Source organism: Antedon mediterranea, chromosome 3 (genome assembly GCF_964355755.1).
Source record: "Antedon mediterranea chromosome 3, ecAntMedi1.1, whole genome shotgun sequence".
Taxonomy (NCBI): Eukaryota; Metazoa; Echinodermata; class Crinoidea; order Comatulida; family Antedonidae; genus Antedon; species Antedon mediterranea.
This window is the reverse complement of record NC_092672.1, coordinates 32,082,398-32,105,785: the sequence shown is the minus strand read 5'-3', so window position 1 is coordinate 32,105,785 and position 23,388 is coordinate 32,082,398. Positions and strand designations below refer to the sequence as shown.

At 36.1% G+C, this 23,388-nt stretch overlaps 4 protein-coding genes across 4 annotated transcripts; 1 reads left to right on the top strand and 3 right to left on the bottom strand.

Moving 5' to 3' along the window:
• Nucleotides 1-181: 181 nt before the first annotated feature.
• LOC140043869 (uncharacterized) lies at nucleotides 182-4,152 on the bottom strand. Its single transcript, XM_072088345.1, has 3 exons — nucleotides 2,942-4,152; nucleotides 2,545-2,711; nucleotides 182-2,283 (listed from the first exon to the last, which is right to left on the bottom strand). Exons 1-3 carry the CDS (start codon nucleotides 4,122-4,124, stop codon nucleotides 1,987-1,989), a joined length of 1,647 nt encoding a protein of 548 aa, XP_071944446.1. The 5' UTR covers nucleotides 4,125-4,152; the 3' UTR covers nucleotides 182-1,986.
• LOC140044310 (uncharacterized) lies at nucleotides 4,133-9,670 on the bottom strand. The gene is made up of 3 exons (XM_072088788.1): nucleotides 9,610-9,670; nucleotides 4,281-7,945; nucleotides 4,133-4,174 (listed from the first exon to the last, which is right to left on the bottom strand). The coding sequence occupies exons 1-3, from the start codon at nucleotides 9,668-9,670 to the stop codon at nucleotides 4,133-4,135; spliced, it is 3,768 nt and encodes a 1,255-aa protein (XP_071944889.1).
• A 4,383-nt stretch (nucleotides 9,671-14,053) lies between these two features.
• LOC140045238 (zinc finger MYND domain-containing protein 12-like) lies at nucleotides 14,054-17,950 on the top strand. Its single transcript, XM_072090065.1, has 7 exons — nucleotides 14,054-14,217; nucleotides 14,866-15,010; nucleotides 15,275-15,446; nucleotides 15,916-16,085; nucleotides 16,557-16,797; nucleotides 17,034-17,179; nucleotides 17,409-17,950. Exons 1-7 carry the CDS (start codon nucleotides 14,096-14,098, stop codon nucleotides 17,523-17,525), a joined length of 1,113 nt encoding a protein of 370 aa, XP_071946166.1. The 5' UTR covers nucleotides 14,054-14,095; the 3' UTR covers nucleotides 17,526-17,950.
• A 47-nt stretch (nucleotides 17,951-17,997) lies between these two features.
• Nucleotides 17,998-22,598, bottom strand: LOC140045237 (uncharacterized). The gene is made up of 2 exons (XM_072090064.1): nucleotides 22,489-22,598; nucleotides 17,998-22,038 (listed from the first exon to the last, which is right to left on the bottom strand). Exon 2 carries the CDS (start codon nucleotides 22,028-22,030, stop codon nucleotides 20,438-20,440), a length of 1,593 nt encoding a protein of 530 aa, XP_071946165.1. The 5' UTR covers nucleotides 22,031-22,038; nucleotides 22,489-22,598; the 3' UTR covers nucleotides 17,998-20,437.
• Between the last annotated feature and the right edge of the window lie 790 nt (nucleotides 22,599-23,388).

Below are 23,388 nucleotides of genomic sequence, written 5' to 3'. Positions count from 1 at the left end.
TTGACATCACTATCATCATCAATAATCATTCATCAGATGTATATTTATTATTTGACAAGTCCATTCAGTTCGTGACGATTTTAAAATAGTAGCCAAAAAATATAAAAATACATGGAGTACAACGGTAAAAACATCGATTTAATCATTCTATTTGACAATATTTTTTTTGCGATTATATAATTATATACAGACAATACAAGAAATAAAAATACCAGGTCTCAAGTAAAAATCTAAATTTCGCCCTCATCTGATAGAATAAAGTTGTTTTGCATAACTTGAAATGTAACCATATTGAAACTGTTTGCGCAACGACCTACATCATTCTATGAAGAATTTTTTTAATCCGGCCGTCCGGTTCTTCGGTGTTCACAAACCTAACAAATCACTCTACTCCGTGTAGTGCAAAAACTGCCCACAATTGTAGCTTATAGTTCGCCATGCGATCGTACAACATTGATGAAAACCATCATCCCAGACATTTGCAAATTGGTTTCAGTCTGGTTACGGTTGCCAAACCCCCTCAAACAAATGAATGGATCCGCCTCTGCTGTCTATATTAAACGACAATCCATCCATCACAATTTGAGTTAAGTTTATCAGCAAGTTTATAGGCTTGTCCTAACATTTGAATCCGTCTGGAGTCCATTCAACGTGTGCAAAAAACGGCACACAACGTCAGTAGGCTAGTAGTACGTCCGGGGTGCGATTTTTTTTTTCGTACATAAGTTGGGGACCCCCTCATGAAACGTCACAAAATAAACATGAATAATTCATCAGTTAAATTTTCTTGTTCCGTGTGCACCCAAGCGTATAGCAACAAGAAGTGATTACACAAGTGCGGTACGATTCTAGGCCTATCTCCGCTGTTGAAGAATAGCGGCGTTTTGTGTGGATTGTCGAAATAATCGGCCTTTAGTTTATGGTGTTTTTAATATAATTTATTACTAAAGAATTACGTGTTAAAATTATAGTTTCTATTAATACTATTAGGCCTAATTATTAGTCTCTAAACCCATGTCTATTCTAGTAGTAGCTGTGTGGATGTGTGTGACGTGTGTGTGTGTTAGGTATGACCAAAGATAGTTACACTATCTTTGGTAATAGTTACACTATCTTTGGTATGACACAATCCGAGTAATAAGTCAGCAAAAACAATAAACATTACACAAAAATACATTTTTTATTCTCGTGGGTCAAATCTTCCCATCTCATGTGTTCATATACGCGCATTTTTAAAGTTCCTTTGAGTACATTGTTTGATAATTGATAGCAGAATTAAAAAAATACAGTACACAAATTATACACATTCTTTATTCTTGTGGGTCTAAGCTTTCTTTGGGCTATGTCCAAGAACGCTTGGGTGCACACGGAACAACAACTGCGATACGATTCTTTCTACAATAATAGGCCTAGGATTCTAGGTCAATTCACGTGATTGCCTTCGCGCACTCTTCTTCACACACACGTCCACTATGCAAAATGTGTCGAGGCTAATCGACAGCTAGGCAAAACATTAAACTAAGTAGTAATTGGACGTACATAGCCCAAAGACACAAGTCACACACACCGTACCCACACAGCTACTACTAGAATATACAGGGATTTAGAGACTAGTAATTAGGCCTAATAGTATCAATAAAACCTATAATTTTAACACGTAATTCTTTAGTAATCAACTATATTAAAAACACCATAAACTAAAGGCTGATTATTTCGACAATCCGCACAAAACTCCGCTATTCTATTATGAAATCGCACGCGGCAACCACAGCGGAGATAGGCCTAGAATCGTACCGCACTTGTGTAATCACTTCTTGTTGCTATACGCTTTGGGTGCACACGGAACAAGAAAATTTAACTGATGAATTATTCATGTTTATTTTGTGACGTTTCATGATGGGGTCCCCAACTTATGTACGAAAAAAAAAATCGCGTCCGGGGTCCATGATCGATCCACTATACTCTCTGTACTCCCTTATCCAATTCTCAGATGTCAGAAGCTGTAAGGGGAAATGGTTTGGCACCTATATTAGACATAGGTATCGAGCTGCTGTCGTCATCGTTCAAGTTAGCGCCTTCATTAAGTTTAGGACCTCCTTCGATCTTCCAGCCCTCATCTTCTTCAAGTTCGTCTACAAATTTGAGATCAAGCTTGTCGGCTAGCCACCCTAGAGACGTGTCATACGCGGTCTGGTTATTGTCGACCTCACCTGCCGAGGATTTCGGGTCTGCAACTTGGGCATTTTCGACGTCTATGTTCATGTACGATTGCAAACGAACGTCCTGAAAAAAGATTAGATAAAATATCAACTTTAACTTACCAAACACTGAAGCTATGTCTACACTATCAGTGTATTTGACAAAAACGTCTGATGTACTGCCCAAATATGGTAGCAACATTCCCAAATTTGGTAGTGATATGACATCATCGTGCCCATATAATATGGGCACATCACAAATAAACAAAGAATAATGTGGATACAATTAGGCCTACCTAAAAGCATTTTTTTAAATATTGAATGGTGAAGAAAAATGGTTACTTACTGAAGGACGTAAAATAATATGCTCATTTGGTTTTTTATAACACACATGAAAGTATACAAAATACACACATATTGTTGCTAAGATCAACAATATTACAAATACACCAACAGTCAATCCAAAAACCCTCCAAACGGCTTTATCTGGTACTCCATTTGAAGTTGTCAGAACTAGATGAGAATAAAAGTTATTAATTAATTTTCTTTACTGAATTTTCACTGAAACCATTATGTCGTTATGTCTTCATCTTACTTCATCGAAACCATCTTCACTGTGTTGTCAACTAAAGCATATGGCAATTCTTTTATATAATGCTCTACAAAATGGAGGCTATATATACTGAGGCACAATGATAAACAAGCATTTTAGAATTGTTCATTGTGTCCAAGGGTTTACTAACCTGTTGTGACCAATGTGTATCCCGTCCTATTCGCCTCTGTAATGACTCCAAATGTTGTTATTTTACTATAATCTCCATTGGTATTCAAAGTCGAATCTGTGGTACTCTCGGCTACAGTTTGAATTGGGTTGATAGTCGTCGGTTCTGGTTGAACAGACGATTTTAACTCCGTTGTCGAAACTCCTGTTGTTACTGATGACGTCGTGGTCTCGTTACTTGTTTGAGCTAAATTAGTTGACGGTACCAAAGCACTTGTTTGAGATATGGTTGGATTTGTAGTAGCAATTGATAAACTATCTGTCGTTTGTTCTGGTTGAACAGACGATTTTAACTCCGTTATCGAAATTTCTGTTGTTACTGATGACGTCGTGGCCTCTTTACTTGTTGTTACTGTTGCCGTTGTGGCCTCTTTACTTGTTGTTAGTGATGCCGTCGTGGCTAGATTCGTTGACGGTACCAAATCACTTGTCGTTTTCTGACATTCAGTTGGATTTGTAGTAGCAATTGATAAAATATCTGTCGTTTGGACAGACGATTTTAAATCCGTTGTCGAAACTCCTTTTGTTACTGATGACGTCGTGGCCTCTTTACTTGTTGTTACTGTTGTCGTTGTGGCCTCTTTACTTGTTGTTACTGATGCCGTCGTGGCTAGATTCGTTGACGGTACCAAATCACTTGCCGTTTTCTGAGATACAGTTGGATTTGTGGTAGCAACTGATAACATATTTGTTGTTTGTTTTTGTGTTGTAGAGTCTGCCGTAACTACGTCACTGGTTTGAGATAAGCTAGTTGACGGAACCAGTTCTTCAGTGGTTTCTTGAAATGAAGTTACTATGTTTGTTTTAGCAATTTCCGTTGTTTGTCTAGATGCCGTAGGAATCGTTGATTTGAAGTCTGTAAAGTGTGTTACTGGGTTTGTTTGGACTTCTGTAGTAATATAATTCGTCGACTGTTTAGACGAACTGAATTCTGAATTCTCTGTAGTTTCAAGTTCTATAGTTACATCGGTCGATGCTCCTTCTTCTGTTGTTTGCACAATCTCTGTAGTTACATCGGTCGATGCTCCTTCTTCCATTGTTTGCACAATCTCTGTAGTTACATCGGTCGATGCTCCTTCTTCCATTGTTTGCACAATCTCTGTAGTTACATCAGTCGATGCTCCTTCTTCTGTTGTTTGCACCATCTCTGTAGTTACATCGGTTGATGCTCCTTCTTCCGTTGTTTGCACAATCTCTGTAGTTACATCAGTCGATGCTCCTTCTTCTGTTGTTTGCACCATCTCTGTAGTTACATCGGTCGATGCTCCTTCTTCCGTTGTTTGCACAATCTCTATAGTTACCTTGGTCGATGCTCCTTCTTCTGTTGTTTGCACAATCTCTGTAGTTACATCGGTCGATGCTCCTTCTCCAGTTGTTTGCACCATCTCTGTAGTTACATCGGTCGATGCTCCTTCTTCCGTTGTTTTCACAATCTCTGTAGTTACCTTGGTCGATGCTCCTTCTTCTGTTGTTTGCACAATCTCTGTAGTTACATCGGTCGATGCTCCTTCTTCTGTTGTTTGCACAATCTCTGTAGTTACATCGGTCGATGCTCCTTCTTCCATTGTTTGCAAAATCTCTGTAGTTACCTTGGTCGATGCTCCTTCTTCTGTTGTTTGCACAATCTCTGTAGTTACATCGGTCGATGCTCCTTCTTCTGTTGTTTGGACAATCTCTGTAGTTACATCGGTCGATGCTCCTTCTTCTGTTGTTTTCACAATCTCTGTAGTTACATCGGTCGATGCTCCTTCTTCTGTTGTTTGCACAATCTCTATAGTTACATCGGTCGATGCCCGTTCTTCTGTTGTTTGGACAATCTCCGTAATTTCAAAAGCTGTGGTTATATCGGTCACTGCTCCTCCTGTTGTTTGGAAAATATCTGTAATTTCAAGTTCTGTAGTAACATCGGTTGCTGCTCCGTCTTCTGTTGTTTGGACAATCTCTGTAGTTACATCGGTCGCTTCTGTAGTTTGGGCAATCTTCGTAGTTTCGAGTTCTGTAGTTGTAGCGGTCGCTGCCCCTTCTCCTGTTGTTTGGAAAGTATCTGTAATTTCAAGAGCTTTAGTTACATCAGACTTCGCTCCGTCTTCTGTTGTTTGGACAATCTCCGTAATTTCAAATTCTGTGGTTGCATCGGTTGCTGCACCTTCTCCTGTTGTTTGTACAATCTCTGTAATTTCAAGTTCTGTAGTAACATCAGACGTTGCTCCGTCTTCTGTTGTTTGGACAATCTCCGTAATTTCAATTTTTGTGGTTACATCGGTTACTGCATCTTCTTCTGTTGTCTGGAAAATCTCTGTAGTTACATTGGCTGCTGCCCCTTCTCCTGTTGTTTGGACAATCTCTGTAGCTACTTTGGTCACTGCAGCTTCTGCGGTTGTTTGGATAATCTCCGTAATTTCAATCTCTGTAGTTACATCGGTTGATGCACCTTCTTCTGTTGTTTGGAAAACATCCGTAGTTTCAGGTTCTGTAGTTACATCGGTCGCTTCTGGTGTTTGGACAACCTTCGTAGTTTCAAGTTCTGTAGCTTTAGCGGTCGCTGCACCATCTTCTGTTGTTTGGACAATCACTGTACTTTCACCGGTCGCTGCACCTTCTTCTGTTGTTTGGACAATACTCGTTGTTTCATGATCTGTAGTTACATCGGTTGATGCACCTTTTCCTGTTGTTTGGACAATCTCTGTAATTTCAAGTTCTGTAGTTACATCGGTTGATGCAGCTTCTTTTGTTGTTTGGAAAATATCCGTAGTTTCATGTTTTGTAGTTACATCGGTCGCTGCTCCGTCTTCTGTTGTTTGCACAATCTCTGTAGTTACATCGGTCGTTCCAACTTCTTCTGTTGTTTGGACAATACCCGTAGTTTCATGTTCTGTAGCTACATTGGTTGATGCACCTTCTTCTGTTGTTTGGACAATATTCGTAATTCCAGGTTCTTCAGTTACATCGGTCGATGCACCTTCTTCTGTTGTTTGGAAACTCTTCGTAGTTTCATGTTCTGTAGTTACATCGGTTGATGCCCCTTCTTCTGTTGTTTGGACAATATCCGTAATTCCAGGTTCTTTAGTTAAATCGGTCGATGCACCTTCTTCTGTTGTTTGGAAACTCTTCGTAGTTTTATGTCCTGTAGTTTCATCCGTCGATGCACCTTCTTCTGTTGTTTGGAAAATCTTCGTAGTTTCATGTCCTGTAGTTTCATCCGTCGATGCCCCTTCTTCTGTTGTTTGGACAATATCCGTAATTCCCGGTTCTTCAGTTACATCAGTTGCTGCACCTTCTTCTGTTGTTTGGAAAATCTTCGTAGTTTCATGTTCTGTAGTTACATCGGTCGATGCCCCTTCTTCTGTTGTTTGGACAATATCCGTAATTCCAGGTTCTTCAGTTACATCAGTTGCTGCACCTTCTTCTTTTGTTTGAAAAATCTTCGTAGTTTCATGTTCTCTAGTTACATCGGTCGATGCCCCTTCTTCTGTTGTTTGGACAATATCCGTAGGTTCAGGTTCTGTAGTTATATCGGTCGATGCACCTTCTTCTGTTGTTTGGAAAATCTTCGTAGTTTCATGTTCTGTAGTTACATCGGTCGATGCCCCTTCTTCTGTTGTTTGGACAATATCCGTAGGTTCAGGTTCTGTAGTTATATCGGTTGCTGCACCTTCTTCTGTTGTTTGAAAAATTTCTGTACTTTTAAGTTCTGTTGAATGATCAATAATAGGTTCTGTAATTATTTTACTCATTGTATGTACTTCAGCTGTCGAAGAATCCCAATACGTGCTTACCTCTGCAGTACTTGGTTCTTGCGACACCGTTGTTGTTTCTGTTTGAATATCTTGGGTGGTTGAATCGATATTATCTGTTAATGAATCCGTTTTTGTAGTATACCGAGTTGTGGAATACGTGATTACTTTGTTTGTGGTAGACGAATCGGGAAAAAAATTCGTAAATACGTTAGTTGACGAGGTTACAAAGTGTGTTGTCCCATCAGAAGAATCCCACTCTGTAGTTTTCTGTAGCGTCGATTTTTGAAATTGTGTTGTTAAAAGTGGTGTTATTGTCTGAAAGGCATCCGTTGCAACTTGGTGAGTTGCAATAACACCAGTAACAGTATCTGTTTCCGAATTCGTTGTAGTAGGTTTGGCAGTGCTCGACGACTGGGGACTTGTGGTGGCCTCTGTCTGCAGTTTTGTTTGAGCGGTTGTATTATCTACTGTTGTAGTATCCACTGTTTGAATGCCAGTTACTCCACTTGTTGACGAGTACCCAGAAGTCACTTCGTTGGTTAGGTTCTGCGTTGAAAAACTCTGTGTGGTGAACCGCTTGGTATTTTCAGTGGTGCTAGATACTGATGTAGTTAGCGCAAGAGTAGCTACTGAATCGGATGTATTTACGGCTACTGTCGGAACAATGGTAGAAGGGTCAGTTTCTCTCTCGGTAGTGATTGTCACAGAATGATCAGTGCGCAGTGCAACACTTGTGTTATCCTCTGTAACCCCAGCTTCAGAGACAAATTCCGTTGTGCTTTTAGGGCTTGGTGAAAAAGTTTCGTAATCTGTACCAAATGTCATATTATGCGTTGTAATTCTCGTTGTCTGATATTCACTAACTGTAGTATGCTCTATTGCGACAGTTGAAGCATCAGTCGAAACATCAGTAGTTATGGTGGTGGGAAGTTTAGTAGTTTCAATACGGTGTTTTGTCGTACCATGCGTGGACACTGTAGGTACATATTGGTAGGTAATGCTGTTACCGATATCATTTTCAGTTATTGCACTTGTTTCCAGGCTGGTAAGTGGTAATACAGCTGTAGTGCCCGTAGCTGTATAGTTAGTCAGTCTATTGGTGACGACAACGGACGAATTTATTGTTGAATATGTTTCTGTAGAAGCAACCTCGTCACTTGTTAATCTGGATGTATCGGTTGTATAGGTAGTAGGTCTTGTTACATTAGTACTGTCAACAGTAGTTGCGTCTAGAATAGAGAGTAAAAGATATATCAATTAAATTCTGTATACAGACAGACAGAGGTTCTTATCTGCTGATTACAACCTTTCTCCCACATGGGTTACAATCAATGGCAAAATATAGATATACATAAATGGATCATGGGCCTGTAATTAAAGGGGTATTGTACTGTAATTTAAAATTACGTATTTATCTCCTCTGCAGTCACATATCTTCCCCCTCAAACCCAACGCGACTCTATAGCGCACTATGTCGCTCGGTCGCTAAACACTAACTTAAATTTGCGCACGCGCGCGACTGCAGCCATGGCCTTGTTAATTTCTATTCTGACTATACCACCAGTTTAGCGAGACTGCGCTTTATGTCGCTTGTATCATTGTAGGACCCCAGTTATTTAATTGCGCGAGTAGGTATATAGTGTAACTTAATACGGTTAAATTTCATCAGTCAATTTTTCGCCTCATTAATAAATAATAGTGTACAGTATTTCATTAAATCGCTCGAGTCTCATGAGATGTCTACGGTGCGCAAAAAAAAATGTTTATTGAAAAACCAACAGATACCGAAACAGCTAAATTCTAAGCATGACTAGAACCTTTTGTCCCAATGGTCTTGTAAATTGGGTTCCTTCATGACAATGACAGTTTAAACTCAGTAACTCAGAATTTATACTTTTTAACAACTCATTAATAATATGGTAAGAATGGCTGATCAAATAGACTGACTTCAGCATGTGAGTTTTTCTTTCTTCACTCTTTTTTTTATCTCTTTGGTGTTTGCCGATTTTATATTAAGATTTTTACTATGAAGATGATTTTTATCAATAAATATACCATTATCAATGGATGATAAATGTTAATATAAATGTCATGCTTTAACGGTTCTCGCAAATATCACGAATTTAACACACGTAACAAAATAGCTACAAGTCAAATGAACCATGTGGTACAGTGATGTAGGTTTCGGTAGGCCTAGTACATTTTGAGTTTTTCAAGTTATTTAAGAACGATTGCAATCTACGTTATTGTGTGCATAACTTAAACTCAAGTGCTAATGCCAAAACAGATAACTTTCGACCACCACCAAATAGCGTATTATTAAATAAATATTGACGAATATATTTGCTGAGTTATACTGTATACATATACGCCTAAAAGTAAATAAATAACCCTACTACGGAATCTTGACTTTAGCATATTATAGTATCTAATACAACTTTCACATCGCAGAAAAACTTCGGAGAAGTGTGTGTAAACATATTTATTATATATTATATATCATTTCGCTTTTTGAAGTCATTTGGATTTGGATGAAACTCTTTTGATTTTGTTTTAAGTTATGTATCTGTTCTTTTCTGACGAATTAAATGAAATGAGTTTTGAGGCGATGTGAAAGAGGGGCATTAAAAACCCGGATGTTTTTGGTTCTTAAAAGTTGGTAGGCCTAATACTGGAATTCCTGATTTCTTAAATATCGAAACCAATAATAACTTAAACCGGATCAAACATTAATAACATTTTCAAAATACATGTGTTGGTTGTGAATAAGAGAGTGAACCTCTGTCTTAAGGAATTTACACAGACGAGTGGTAACGGTAATACAAATATAGAGTGGAGAGGACGGGCGGTTTCCGCTTAGGATAGATACAGATTCTACGTGGGGACAAGCTACGTGGTTTTCCACTTACCGTTGCCGCTCTTCTGTGTAAATTAGCCTTTGACTCTATATACATTTTGTGTTATAAACCTTGTTTATAGATACAAAAATGAAATATCCATAGCCACATATGCTACGCTAATCAGTCTTAATATCCCGCATGGTTCTAAACTGTGTGCTAATCGTAGATCGACTTATATTTACCATGGAAATCAGAATGTTATTTTCAGTTGCAAAGTCCTATACCCTTTTCACTTTCTTTCGTTCATTTTCAACAAGTGGGGTCTGTGCCATTAACACACGGGGCACATGTTCGGGTATTGAACTATACATGACGTATTACCAAACTAGGAACATGTAGGCCTACACATTGTCAGTGCTGTATCTCTATATGACAGTAATTTGTCATTGACAAGTTGATGTTTGAAATACATACGATGCTGTATCAAGGAATTTGCATGTTACTGAACAAACCCTTTTTGACCGACATTTAACAAAATTTCCATCACACGTCCGGCTCCAATTCAGCCAAAACTTAGAGCAAGATCTATTGGAATATTTATTTGTAATTCAATTGTAAACGATCTTACTCTTTACTAACAATTTTAGGAACTGTAATTCCTGCTTACGTTGTGGGTACCACATCCATTCTGCCAAGCAGCAGAATTCATTCTTTAAACCGTTCCTCCATCTTCCATTCTGCCAAGCAGGATACGGAAGATGGGGAAACGGTTTAAAGAATGAAGTGAGAGGGGAAGAGGGGCGGGGGAGAAAGAGTAATCGAACACACCTACCTGAAAAAACACTGTATACCGATAATAAAACAAACCACAGGAGAAACAAATATTCTATCGTCAACATCGTCCAGAAATGAAACTATGACCGGCTTTTTCCTGTCAAACAATTTGATTAAAATACTAATCTAAATCCTCTATACAAAAGTAAAAGCGAGAACCAGCTCGCAAATCATTCGGTAACTACACTTGGACCGGTATGTGACGTCATATGCCTACTTCTTTAACGATCCTACCAATTTGAATAAGGTATATATTATAGCCTACGTGACACATTGTAAAGTGATTGAAATAGTAATTGAAGTTATGACTGTTTATAGGACCAATCAGGATTGGGCGGGTACACTCATTATGTCATCATCGACCGTCAAGCTAAAGGCCGGTGCACACTACGACGATAACGATCGACGATAAATAGATAAACTTTAATTTTTCTTACACATAGAACAAAATAAATTAGAAGATTTCATTCTAGAATTACTATAGGACAGTCATTTTTGCTGTCTTTGATAAAAATAATATTATAACAATTATTTATATTTTATCAAATCCAAAAAAATGACGTCATGATCAATAATAAAAATAAAATCGCTGTATCGACACGAAAGTTATTGTCAATCGTTATTAGGGCCTACGATTAAAAGTTGTTGGGAAAGCCTTCAATAGATACATTATAAAAACAGTTATTTTAAATGAATTTTTCAACTAATTATTAATGTGTTAAGCTTGGTTGACGCAACGCAAGGACGTAACGCAACCTAAGTGATTTGACCAATCACAATCGATTGATTATTCCACAACAGTGGCTTGTCATTTGTCAACTCACTTGCGTTGCGCGTACGTCCCTGCGCTGCGTCGTCTCTAGTGGGAACCACGCTTTACCATAGTTTCAAGATATACAGACATTACAGTACATAAAAGCCATCAAAATTAAACTTGTTTATATAATATGCACTTTTATTGACAGGTTTCAGTTTAGAAATTATTTATAATTAATTAAAGTTATCAACATTCATAGAATTAGGTCTAAATTCTGGTGAAGTCGGTATTTTCCGATTTTGGTGATTATTTCGACAGAAGTTGTGTTATCTTTATAATGTTTACATGATAAGTTAGTACGATCAAACAAGATCGGTATGTGATTATGATGATACACAGATATACACCCGTGATATTGCCAAATGACCACTTCCGATTTTTATTGTATTATAGTCACGTCCAAACACACACAAATGGTTTGATTTGACTCTCAATGGCTTATAAAGCTAGCTCTGTCTACACTACAAAAAGTGTGATCTGCCCAAATATAGTGGTTATATTCCCAAATATGGTAGTGATATGACATCTTGTCCATATATGGGCACATCGCATTTTTTTGTCACATAAAGTTTGATAGTGTAGACAGAGCTTTAGATTTTTTTTCTTATATCTGAATTTTCTTTGACCTTACACTTTGGTAATAGTACCGTACATAAAAAATTAATATAGAGAGTTATTGAATTATATATTATATAGGACAGCATGGGCATAATGATTGGAACTATACAACCTATGTTGCATTTAAGATTGGTTCCCACTGACGCAACGCAAGGACGTAAACGCAACGCAAGCGTGTTGACCACTCACAAGCGACAGTTCGAATAATCTATGGCTTGTAATTGGTCAACTCACTTACGTTGCGTCCTTGTGTTGCGTCTCTAGTGGGAACCAAGCATTAATATAGGCCTTAATAAATTGTTTTCTTCTAAAAATCTAAGAAACGAGAAGATAGGGGAAACTCAATTTCGCGTTTCGCACGAGAGCATCAACGCTTATAATATTTCGTGAGGCAAATGATAAATGAGTTGTGTCACACAATAGGTCGATTTTATTTTAAACAAATTTTGCAAAACAGGTGGGCAATAGAGTTATGAAAATCGGATAATTTAATTGTATCAGCAATAAATTGATTGACTATATGCTTACGTGTCAACAAATGTAAATGCAAACATGACTCCTTAGTGTAGTATTTTAATTGTATTTGTTTATCTCTCAACAAAACAACAAGATCAATATAAATTATTTGATTTGGAAAAAATAACATTAATCAAATAAGGTTTTTTATTCAATATCTTACACAAGCGCCTCACAAAGTGAATATACAATTATTCGCAAAAATTCCAAAAGTAACTGTACTCCTTAAACTTGCAGCGCGTTTACGCGCTGTAGAAACTATGGACATGAAGCGCGTGTACGCTGTGTAGAACGCAACAACTTTTGAACACGCGTGTACGCACTGTAGTATAAATTTAACGCAAAAGATTCTATGCGTGTTTCCAAATAAACTAAAAACAAAACGAAAAACCTCAAATTAAAAAACAATATTTCTTTTTTTGAGCGAACTTTACCATTGGTGTGCGTTTTGCATCAAAGGATCTAATAGCAATCAAAACCTAGCCTACTTACTCACTACAGGCATAGACATAAAGGGCGGACACCATGAATGAACGGCGTCAAACGTTAATCTATACGGCAGACTTGAGCACAGCGGTGAACATTTATTTTTCATTCGACAAACGAGAATACAAGTATATTTCACAAGTACAATTTAGGTACAGGATATTTGTTATTCAAAACACAAATTAATGCGGGTGTTAAAATCACATTTACGTGTTTCATAAATGTTGTGGCGGTTAATGAACTTCAGTACGCACGGAAACGTTAAAAGGACGTTCACATTTCCGTGTCCTACTAGCCTACTACTAGAGACAGACAACGTTATTATTACTAGGTCTATACAGGCTAGGCATAGCCTAGGCCTGGTCATACGTGTGTTTGGTGAATTTTGTTCTCTGTTTTCTTATTAACCTACAATAAAATGTTTATCTATTTATTTACAGTCCAATAGAAAATAAGAGTCAGAAGAAAAAACAACATTCCTCGAAATTCAACAAACGGACTTCATGCGGTTGCAAAGCGTACTCCAAGAAGAAACCAATTGTTGATTGGCCACTTAATTTTCGACCACTTGACGTCATGTTAATGCGGGACAAACGGTCACGTGATGAGCTATACGCGTATAGGAACCGCGAAGAAGATGTTGAAATAACCAATGATGAAGCTTCATCTTCAAATCTTTTGACAAATTGTCTGCTTAAATTAATATCTTGACGTTTTATTTCTTAGGCCTTCATAACTAATAACTAACTATAAATTGTACACAATTGATCTTAAATATGTAATTGTTGCGTCATTTGAGTATATTAATATACAAATGATTATATAATTATTATGTATAAGCCGATATTACGACTAAAATGTCTTTTATCTTTAATTTAAATACAAATTAAAATAAAATGAATATCATGTGTCAGAGGGCCTATTATTATAGATATTTGTATGCTTGTATCGATTCATATAGTGACTACATTTTATATACATTTTTATAGATACATAAAATATATGTTATATAAATGTATTATACACATTTACAAATATTTTGCATAATTATATTAATATAGATTAAAATTAGTTTAGCAGATGAGGTAATTACGTAGGAGGCGCATGTAGTACGGTATAGTTAGTACAGTGGTGGTACGTACTAATACTACACACAAAACTATTAAAACACTTAAAATATAGCGGGCGCACTTTAAAAAGGTTTCGTTTCTAAAGCAACCAAACGCTCTAATTTAATTTACCACCACCACACTTCTTTAATTCCATTTATGTGTGTACATAAAATGACGTTAAATCCGCTAGCAAACCCAAAGGGTGTGAAATTATTATGTGAACTTTGTCAAAAACCAGCGTTTGTACAATGTATGAAATGCCGAGTTACATATTATTGGTATGTATACGATCGAAAACATCGTTATAAAGGATAAGCTACCGGCCTACCTACTATAGGGTAGGCGCGCCTACCCGCCTCTACTAGCTAGACCTAGCTAGGCCTAGCAAGCTTACAAAATTACGTACGACGAGGCGGTTTAGTCGATCAGGAGGGCAACTAGCCTAGCCTGGCCTAGATATATTTATAACTCCTGATAAAAGAATTGTTTCTGTTGAATAGGCCTAGGCCTATGTCATTTTTATGTCACATAATAATAGTTAATCACTTTTAGTTTCAGCAAAAAAATGGATTGAAAATAAAATTATTAAAAACTTGAAAAAAAATGAATTTAAAAGAAAAAAAAAAAAGTCTAGGCTAGGCCTAGCCTACTACTAGTACTAGGCCTATTGATCAACTGGAATTCAATAATGGGATTTTGGTTTAATTTAACTGTTTATTTTGTCTTTTTTACAAGTGAAAACATTATTTTTTTTTTTAGTTTTCTTTTCCACGCAAGTGATTAACTTAATTAAAAAGTATGAAATGGCCTAGAATAGATTAGTAGAAAATGATTAATTATTCATTTTTCATAACATTTTTTTAAACATTTACATTCAACATTATTAATAGTACAGGTATGATATTTATAGATTCTTATTTTCACAGTGGCAAAGAACACCAAGATGCAGATTGGATGGGAATCCACATGAAGATCTGTCAGCTTCTGATACCTCTGCGGACTATCTCCCTGCCATTCCTGCCTTCTGAAGAAGAGAGGCAGAAACGGGAGGCTGAAAAGTTACAAAGACAGGTAGTTCTGAAGAAAACTCCTCTCGAACTCCATTTTTAAGGAATTTCTGTATGTTTCCTGACTTATAATCAAACCAGCTCAACATCTCATCTGTCTATACTATCAAAGTTTATGTGACAACAAAATGTGCTGTATTATTGTGCTGATGCCATGTCACTACCATATTTGTGCATTTTTTTCAATCTAGTTTGATAGTGTAAACAGAGCTTTTATTCTCTAAAACAATGAAAGTTTTGTCTAATAACATAATTTTATTTTAAATAGAAAGACATGATTGACCTTACCAGAACAATGGGTCAGAAGCTGCTGTTTGAGGGTCGACACGAGCAGGCCGTGCCGGCAGCGATGCAGTCGTTGCGCTTCAGCATTGACGTTCATGGCCTAGATAGCATCCAACTTGTTCCATCTTACCTCATTTTAGCCGAGGCGAGTATAGGTAAGAATTGATTTCTAAAAAAACATGATACAGTACAGGTACATTTCTGTTTAATTATTGGAGCTACTGTATTTTAATGGATGCAGCCAAATAAATAAACATAAGAAGTTTATTATAACTACTTCACAACAGGGATAACTGTTCCAGGTAGTATTGGCATTAATAACACCTTAATAACACCTAGTCCATTTCAAATATTCAATTTATTTTGGCTGAAGAAATTTTTTAGGGATCCAAAAGTGTTTAACTAACTTAATATGGGTTGAATGTATACTTCTTTTATTTTTTCAACTGTTTCTAAAGAAATGTTGAATATGTATATATGTTAATATTATGTAATAAGTAATATTTTTGTCTGGAAAAAAAAAGATTATTTTAAGGGGTCCTAAAGTGTCTACTTAACTAATAATTAATAGGGGTTTTACTATATTAAAAAATACTTATTGTGTTTTATTGATGTTTATGTTAGGTCTACATAAACTAACACAAGCAGAAGAGTACCTTGCACAAGCACAGTGGACAGTGCTGAAGACTCCAACCTGCAGTAATGCTATCAAGTCTAAGCTCTACCGTAACCTAGGCCTACTGTTTGCTGCAAAAGGAGACTATCAAACAGCCAGAGCGCATTTAGCAGACGACGTAAGCTTTACTTTTGTAAAGAAGTCTTTTGTAAAGAAGTTTGACAGTGTGATATGCCCAAGTACGGTAGTGATATGCCCAAGTATGATAATGATATGACATTATCATGTCCATATATGGGCACATTTTTTTTTTCACATACAATCTGATAATGTAAACAGAGCTTTAACTTTATTTCCCGAACAAGTTAATGCAGTACATGAATTTTGAGATTAAGGACTAAATAACATAATACCACTTGAGGACCCAAATCCAGTGTCCACTGATGGTTTCCAAAGAAAAAATTAATTAACTTAATAGCTATTTTTAAAATGGTGCCAGTCGGGGGCCTGGATTCGATCTAGAACCATAACTCAGTTATACGCATATGATGATATTCTGTAGTCATAATATTTACCTATCATTTGTATACACAAAAAATTCTATACATTTTTTCATTAACTACCACAATTGTTTGTCTCTCACCTTCAGATATATCATGCCTCCGAAGAATTCGGAACAGACGACATCCAAACATCTGGAGGGTACTTCCACATGGCTAATGTGTTCTTCCGTCAGAACCGAATGGATATTGCAGATTCCCTTTATACCAGGGTCACAGCCATTTGGCATAAACACCTTCTTCGTATAATTAACCAACGGATTCATCCACCAAAGCCTTCGTCACGTGTTGGTCCGGCATCCATTGAGAAACCAGTTGAGGAAACGTTAGGTAGCTATTCTAAATTTATTAAAAAGAAAGCAATGGCCTGTATACAGTATTGTAAATAAATACGTTCTTCCAGGAAGAGGGACTAGTACCGGTCGTTTCAGCTTATGTGGACCCTCAAAAGCATTGGGATGGGAGGTGGTCTTCTGGGGGATCTCCAGCATACAGATTAATAGCTAACAGTCATGTGAATGACAAAGAGAGTGAATACTTTATATACCTTTGAAATTTTGTTGCAGATGAAGCACAACAAGCAGAGGCTAAACAAGTTCTTCATGCAGTGCATGACATCAGAGAGCAGTCAACAAATCACGGTCCAGATATGCTGTCACGTGTCTGCCATGCTTTGGCAATGTTATATTACATACTTGAGAGCAATGATAAGGTATAACACATTCATTTAGTCTTGAGCTCTGTCTACACTATCAAATTTTATATGACAAAAAAATGTGATGTGCTCATATATGGACACGATGATGTCATAAACTATCATATTTGAGCACACCACACTTTTTTTGTCAAACTAGTTTGATAGTGTAGGCAAAGCTGTAGTTCTCAATAGAAAGTCCTCCCTGCCAACTTTATAGAGTATTTGATTTTTTCTTCTATTCTAGGCTCAAGAATTTGGAAACAAGGCCCTTTCAACTATTCACGATACAGATTCAGAAGACAGTCAGCTTGCCTTTGCTATCAAAGATTTCAATGCATTTACAACTAATTTACAGGCTTAGCTTCAACTGTATATATTAATTTGTGGTTTTAAAGATACTGTATTTTATTTTCCATGAACAGTAGTCATATGAATACAATAAATACAGTGTTTTATTTATTTAAATTCTTCATTGACATCATTAGCGGTAAAATAGTCAAACCTAAGTTTGGCAAGAAAAGTTTGGAAGTGTAAACCAATTGGCAAACTGCAGATGTTCGGGCAAAACGCTTGCTCGGGATTGTGAACTCAGCGAATCAAATACTACGTCGTAATCATGTGATCCTGAAAATAGTCATGACAGCCTCCAGTATAAACTCAAACTAAGTCATTAGCACCACAAACTTCTCTACCAAATAATAGTCGATAAAGACAAGAAAGTGTTCACAGATAAACATTTGTACACTAACTATATCAATACTTTATATTTTAAGACAAAATTCACTATCATAAAGCTAAAGTTATAAATTAATAAATTGATTGATCAGTATATCTACAGGATACTGCAGTTCTGTACAGTACTATATATTTTATCCACTCAGCTGCATATTTACAAACTTGTCAAAATCGGCATTTTTGTCCACATCACTGAGTTTGTATACTAGCACTAGCACTAGTAGCTGTAAAGCTCTGACTACACTATCAAAGGATACTGCAGTTCTGTTCGTATATATATTTTTCTGCGTGTGGCGCAGTGTGTTGGACGTTGGACTACCGATCGTTAGACCTAGGTTCGAATCCAACTCTCGCCGCATTGCTTGTATCCGTAGGCAAGATACTTTACTTACGTTGCCTCTCTCCACCCAGGTGTATAAATGGGTACCCAGTTAGATCTAGACAACTTTGCGCTGGTTACCGGCTGCATTATGGGAGTATGTTTCCATACGTGATTGATCCCAAAAAATACTGGGGTAATAATCCTTGTAAAGCGCCTTTGAACATGATTACTCATGAAAAGGGCGCTATATAAATGTGGTATTATTATTATTATTCTCACAGATTTCCCCATCCTTATCCTTTCAAATTAATTAATTAAATGTCAGTATATCACCGGGCGGTTTAGAATTAATGTTCTTTGCCTGATTTGTTTATATATATGTCGAAACAGCATTTTTTTACATAATTTTCACTAACAGAACTAACCATTGTAATGCTCTGACAACACTCTCAAACTTTGTGACAAAAAAATGTGATGTGCCCATATATGGACATGATGTCATATCACTACCATATTTAAGCACATCACACATTTTTGATAGTGTTGACAGGGTTTAAGATTGTGTCTAAACAGCTACTACTACTGTATGTGATAGGTTGCTTGAGCCAGGTCAACATTTTGGTTAGATACAGTATTCGAGCTGAAGGTCCTTCCACATCTGTTCCGGTTTCTACTATTACTTCAATGAATTCTTTCAATTCATACATTCCCATCTTTCAATACATTGTTGTTTTTTAAATGTTTGCCACCATTCATAATGTAACAATAAGCAAGTAATTTCAGTTGGGTTAATTGAACACGCAGTAGGCATTGTGCCATAGAATACAAAAAGTATTCTTCATAAAAACCAGAGGTAGTAAATAATCCAGAATTATTTGCAGCTGAAGCATACAAATCGACATCACTATCTTAAAATGCCTTATATATACAGTAGTACTGTACTTAAAACTCACCCACCTTTACAATTGTGTAACTATACCACATCATAATATCATCACTAATAAATATGTTCAATAATCTATAACTTAAGTACACTTTAAGGCTGTTTTTTTCTAAAAACACTACTTTTAAATATACCCTGTAATACTGACTCGCTATCACAAACTTCTAAATAAATACTTTGATAAGATTTTTGCCCTACTCTGATGTAATTTGTACATACAGTACTAAGTATATTGAGAATAGGGCAAACATCTGACCAATTACTCAACAGCCTTATGCAAAGCTACTCCACATCACAAAGTTCTAAATAAATACTTTGTTTAACAATATAGCACTATATATACAATTCAATAGATCAAACATAAAGTTGATACAAGGACAAAATGTCGCTGTCCATAAAATAGAAGACACATGTAAGAAGACAGATGTATTGTCCCTTGAAACACCAAAAAATGAAGGTCAAAATATTCTAAATTTAAATTGGCCATATCAAAGTAATATTAAAGTTATTCACCTTAAGTCGAAAATTCGAGCCAAAAAAAAAAATTTTACGTAATTAACAGCTAAATTAATTTGATTACATTTCATCTGGATAATCGTCCGGAGCGAAAGTAAACAAAGATTTCAAACCATGAGTATACATTATGCATGATGCTAATTAGGATTGTTTACAACTCGTCACGGATGAGAAGGTGTTTTCACACAGATCGCGAGGAAGTTTTATGATTATGCATACAGAGTAGCCAAATAAGCGCGTTGCATTATGAGATATGTTTTGATAGAAAACATTGACTGGAAGTCAAAGTTATTTTTTTAACCAAAAAACGTCTGTATTTCAGTTAAATGATTTTTTTTTTTCAACTCATTTTTTGGGAAAATTAATAACTATGATGATACATCAAAATGACCCACTTTTTTTCGAAATGTTTTTTTTTTTTTTTTTGGAATTTGACAAAGGGACAATACATCTATAATTTGCAAAATTCCATTTTTGATCCCTGTAACTCCAAACATCCTGAGAGGACGATCGAAATATATTGATCGAAACATTGAGAAACTCAACAGTTCTTAACTGTATACTTGGTGTACCACAAACTTCATATCAACATTTCATACATCCTGTAATGACCTTCAAATCTCTTCCGCACAGACATCGCACTCTGTGATAACCAATTATAAATCAAGTCCGTTATTATGGAAGAAAGACATGGTAACAGCACCATAATCCCTTTTACTTTTTCAAGGTGTCTGAATGATGAGATAGAACAAAATAGCTAATATTCATTTCCTTGTTTTATTCTGGATATCAAGAGATCATTTTCTGTAGATCTTCTTTTAAACCGTGCACGTAAATCCCCTTCATCACAAGAATCTCTGATAGTTACAGTAGCCGTTATTTCTTTCTTCTGTTCATCTTTTTGTCTCAGTTTCTTTAACAATTCATCCATTTCGTCTTGTCTTTCGAGTGAAATCATTGGACCATCATGTCCGGTCTTAACCACTTTGCTCATCATCAATTGATTCTCCTCGTTAGCCTGTTTTATCAGGAGAGATAACTGACCTCTTTCCTCTTCCAGTTTCTTCAGTTTCGTGACCAATACACTTGAGACTTCACTGCTGCTTTCTGTGAGGCTTGATGTTTTCACTAGTTGTCGTCTCTTCTGGATTAGAATCTCATTCTCTGCATCCTTTCCTTTTTGTTCTGCCATCGTTTGCTTCATTTCTTCTCCCATTTGTTGCATCTCCATTATTCTGTTTTCATATAACTGCCGTACTTGTTTTTTTTCATCCCTTTTTTCTTCATCTCTCTGTTTTATACTTAAACTCATATCTTTGGCTCCTTTCTGGAATTTATTTAACAAATCTTGTTGTACATCATCTTTGTGTTTTAGCAAATTACCAAAGAATTCTTTTTTCCTGGCTTCCCCTTTATCTAATTTCAATTTAGTATCTTCTTGTTGTTGCTTTAAAATATGCATCATTTTCTGTTTTTCATCTTCTCTCAGTTTCAATTTCGCTGCATTCTCTTCTCTTTCTTGTTTCATTTTCAGCATCAATTCCTCCTTCTTGATTTCTCTTTCTTTCAGTTCTTTTCGTTTCTTTTCATCTAACGTCTTTAAATCAGAAAGCAACTCTTTCTTTTTGATTGCATTTTCCTTTTGATCAGACTGACTTTTTTCAACTTTTTGTTGAAGGTTAATTTCAAAGTTTTTTCTCTCTATATCAACTTGTTTCTTTTTGTTTTTCAAAAATTCATCACCCTGCGTAAACAATGTTTCTAAATTGTCTCTATCGTCACTCATTTGCCGATGAAAATTTGGTTTAGCAACATTACTTTCTTGTTTACTACTAGACATCAAAAACTCTTGGTTGTTGTTGATTTGTTGTTCCAGTTTTAACTTGTTTAAGTCGGCTTCTTTTTCCAATTTCATCATTATCTCTTTCTGATCATCCATTTTCTGCTGATTCAACTGTCCACAAAGCAGTTCTCTTTGTTCAGACGTTCCATCAAATTTCGCCCTACGATCCTCATTTTCTTTCAGGAGAGTTTCCATCAACTGCTTCCTTTGTTCTTCTTGGTCCTCTTCAAGTTTCACGTTCTGGTCATTGTATTCTTTTAGCTTCGTCATTAACTCTTGTTTATCTTCATACTTCTGTTTCCGCTCAATCAGTAACTCTTCTGCTTCTTTTTGTTCTTGTCTAATTTTAGCGGCAAGTTGTTTACTTTCCATTTTTCGTTTTGCAAACTTTGCCGCCAAAAGGTCATCTTCTGTTTCTCCGTGTCCTTGATTGTCGATCTCATCTTCACCTTTTTTCGGACTCTTAGAACGATCCAACCAAAATTTTGCAAATTTTTTGGCCAACATATGTGTCCCTGTAAATGAAATTTTAACATTTTACACAGTCAGTAGTATAGTAATATTCTAGTACTAACTATAGACCTGGACCATGGAGGTAAACTAGCAAATTATTACAGAAGACTTGTACTTTAGTTACAGTTTCATATCATAGGCCTAGCTAGTTATATATGTTGATTCAATTATCATTTTCTCCATGTGTGTGCAGTATTTAAAGCCTACAGTAGGCCTACAGACTACAATGTAATGCTACTCCTATCCTATCATTACATGACATTTATGATGATTGTGGCTCCATTGCATCATGGGCTGGGGGCTGTCTGGAGGTCCGCCTACAGTACTAATAAACGAAATCACTCTTCTCTGCTCATGATGGAGGATTATCAGGCTCTGCTCATAATCATGACAAACAGTAGTATGGCCTAGCATTTTTAATTACTAACTATACTACAAAATGGTTAACATACCGTCCAAATTATTCTACTAAAAAATATTCACTTTAACTTCCACACAAATTTGGTTTTTACTCCTTTTACAACGACCATCTTGACAACGACCATCTTGACAACGACTCAATCCTTTTCACAATAGGCCTACATACATTACAGTAATTTATTTATATGATGTGCATTCATGCGTGAAAATTATTGGTGTGTATGGAACGCCAAAAATGAAATATTGAAATTAATATTAATATTTAAACACAATTTTATTTCTTGTTTATACTAAAAATATCATTTGTTCAGATTTTATTTATTATATTATTTAACTTTCACTAAAAACAAAATTGAACTGATTAATCAAATATAATCAATTTAATTTTTAAAAAATATATATAGGCCTAATATTGTATATTTATTTTAAAATCATAATCACTGTACAACAATGTCATTTTAAACAACTATAACTCTGGATAAGTAGTGTTTCGGATTTCGAACTTTGACGTTGGTGGCGTAAATATTTTATTTGATTGTACGCAGAATTGTCAGCAAGATAATTATAACGCTTATTATCTAATAGTAGATACTGTAACTTTCTTATTTCTGACAGTGATACGTGGGAGTACTACGTACGTTATTATAACCTTTAAGTTGTGTTAATGTTCTTGACTTGGATATAAAAATTATTTGTTAGGCTATTTAGTTAAGTGTTTCGATCAGCTAATTGGCCATAAGCCTGCCTAGCCTAGCTAGCCCTCGTGTAGTGCTACTAGTAGTAGTTTGACTGTATGTATGTATCTGCTATGCTGTTTTGCGGGGTTGTTTGCACACGCAGCTGTGCTGCCTTGTGCGTGTTTTCATTGAGTTTATTTGTGTTTCAGACTTTACCGAAGAATAAAGAACGGTTAAAGCAACTACCACGAGTTT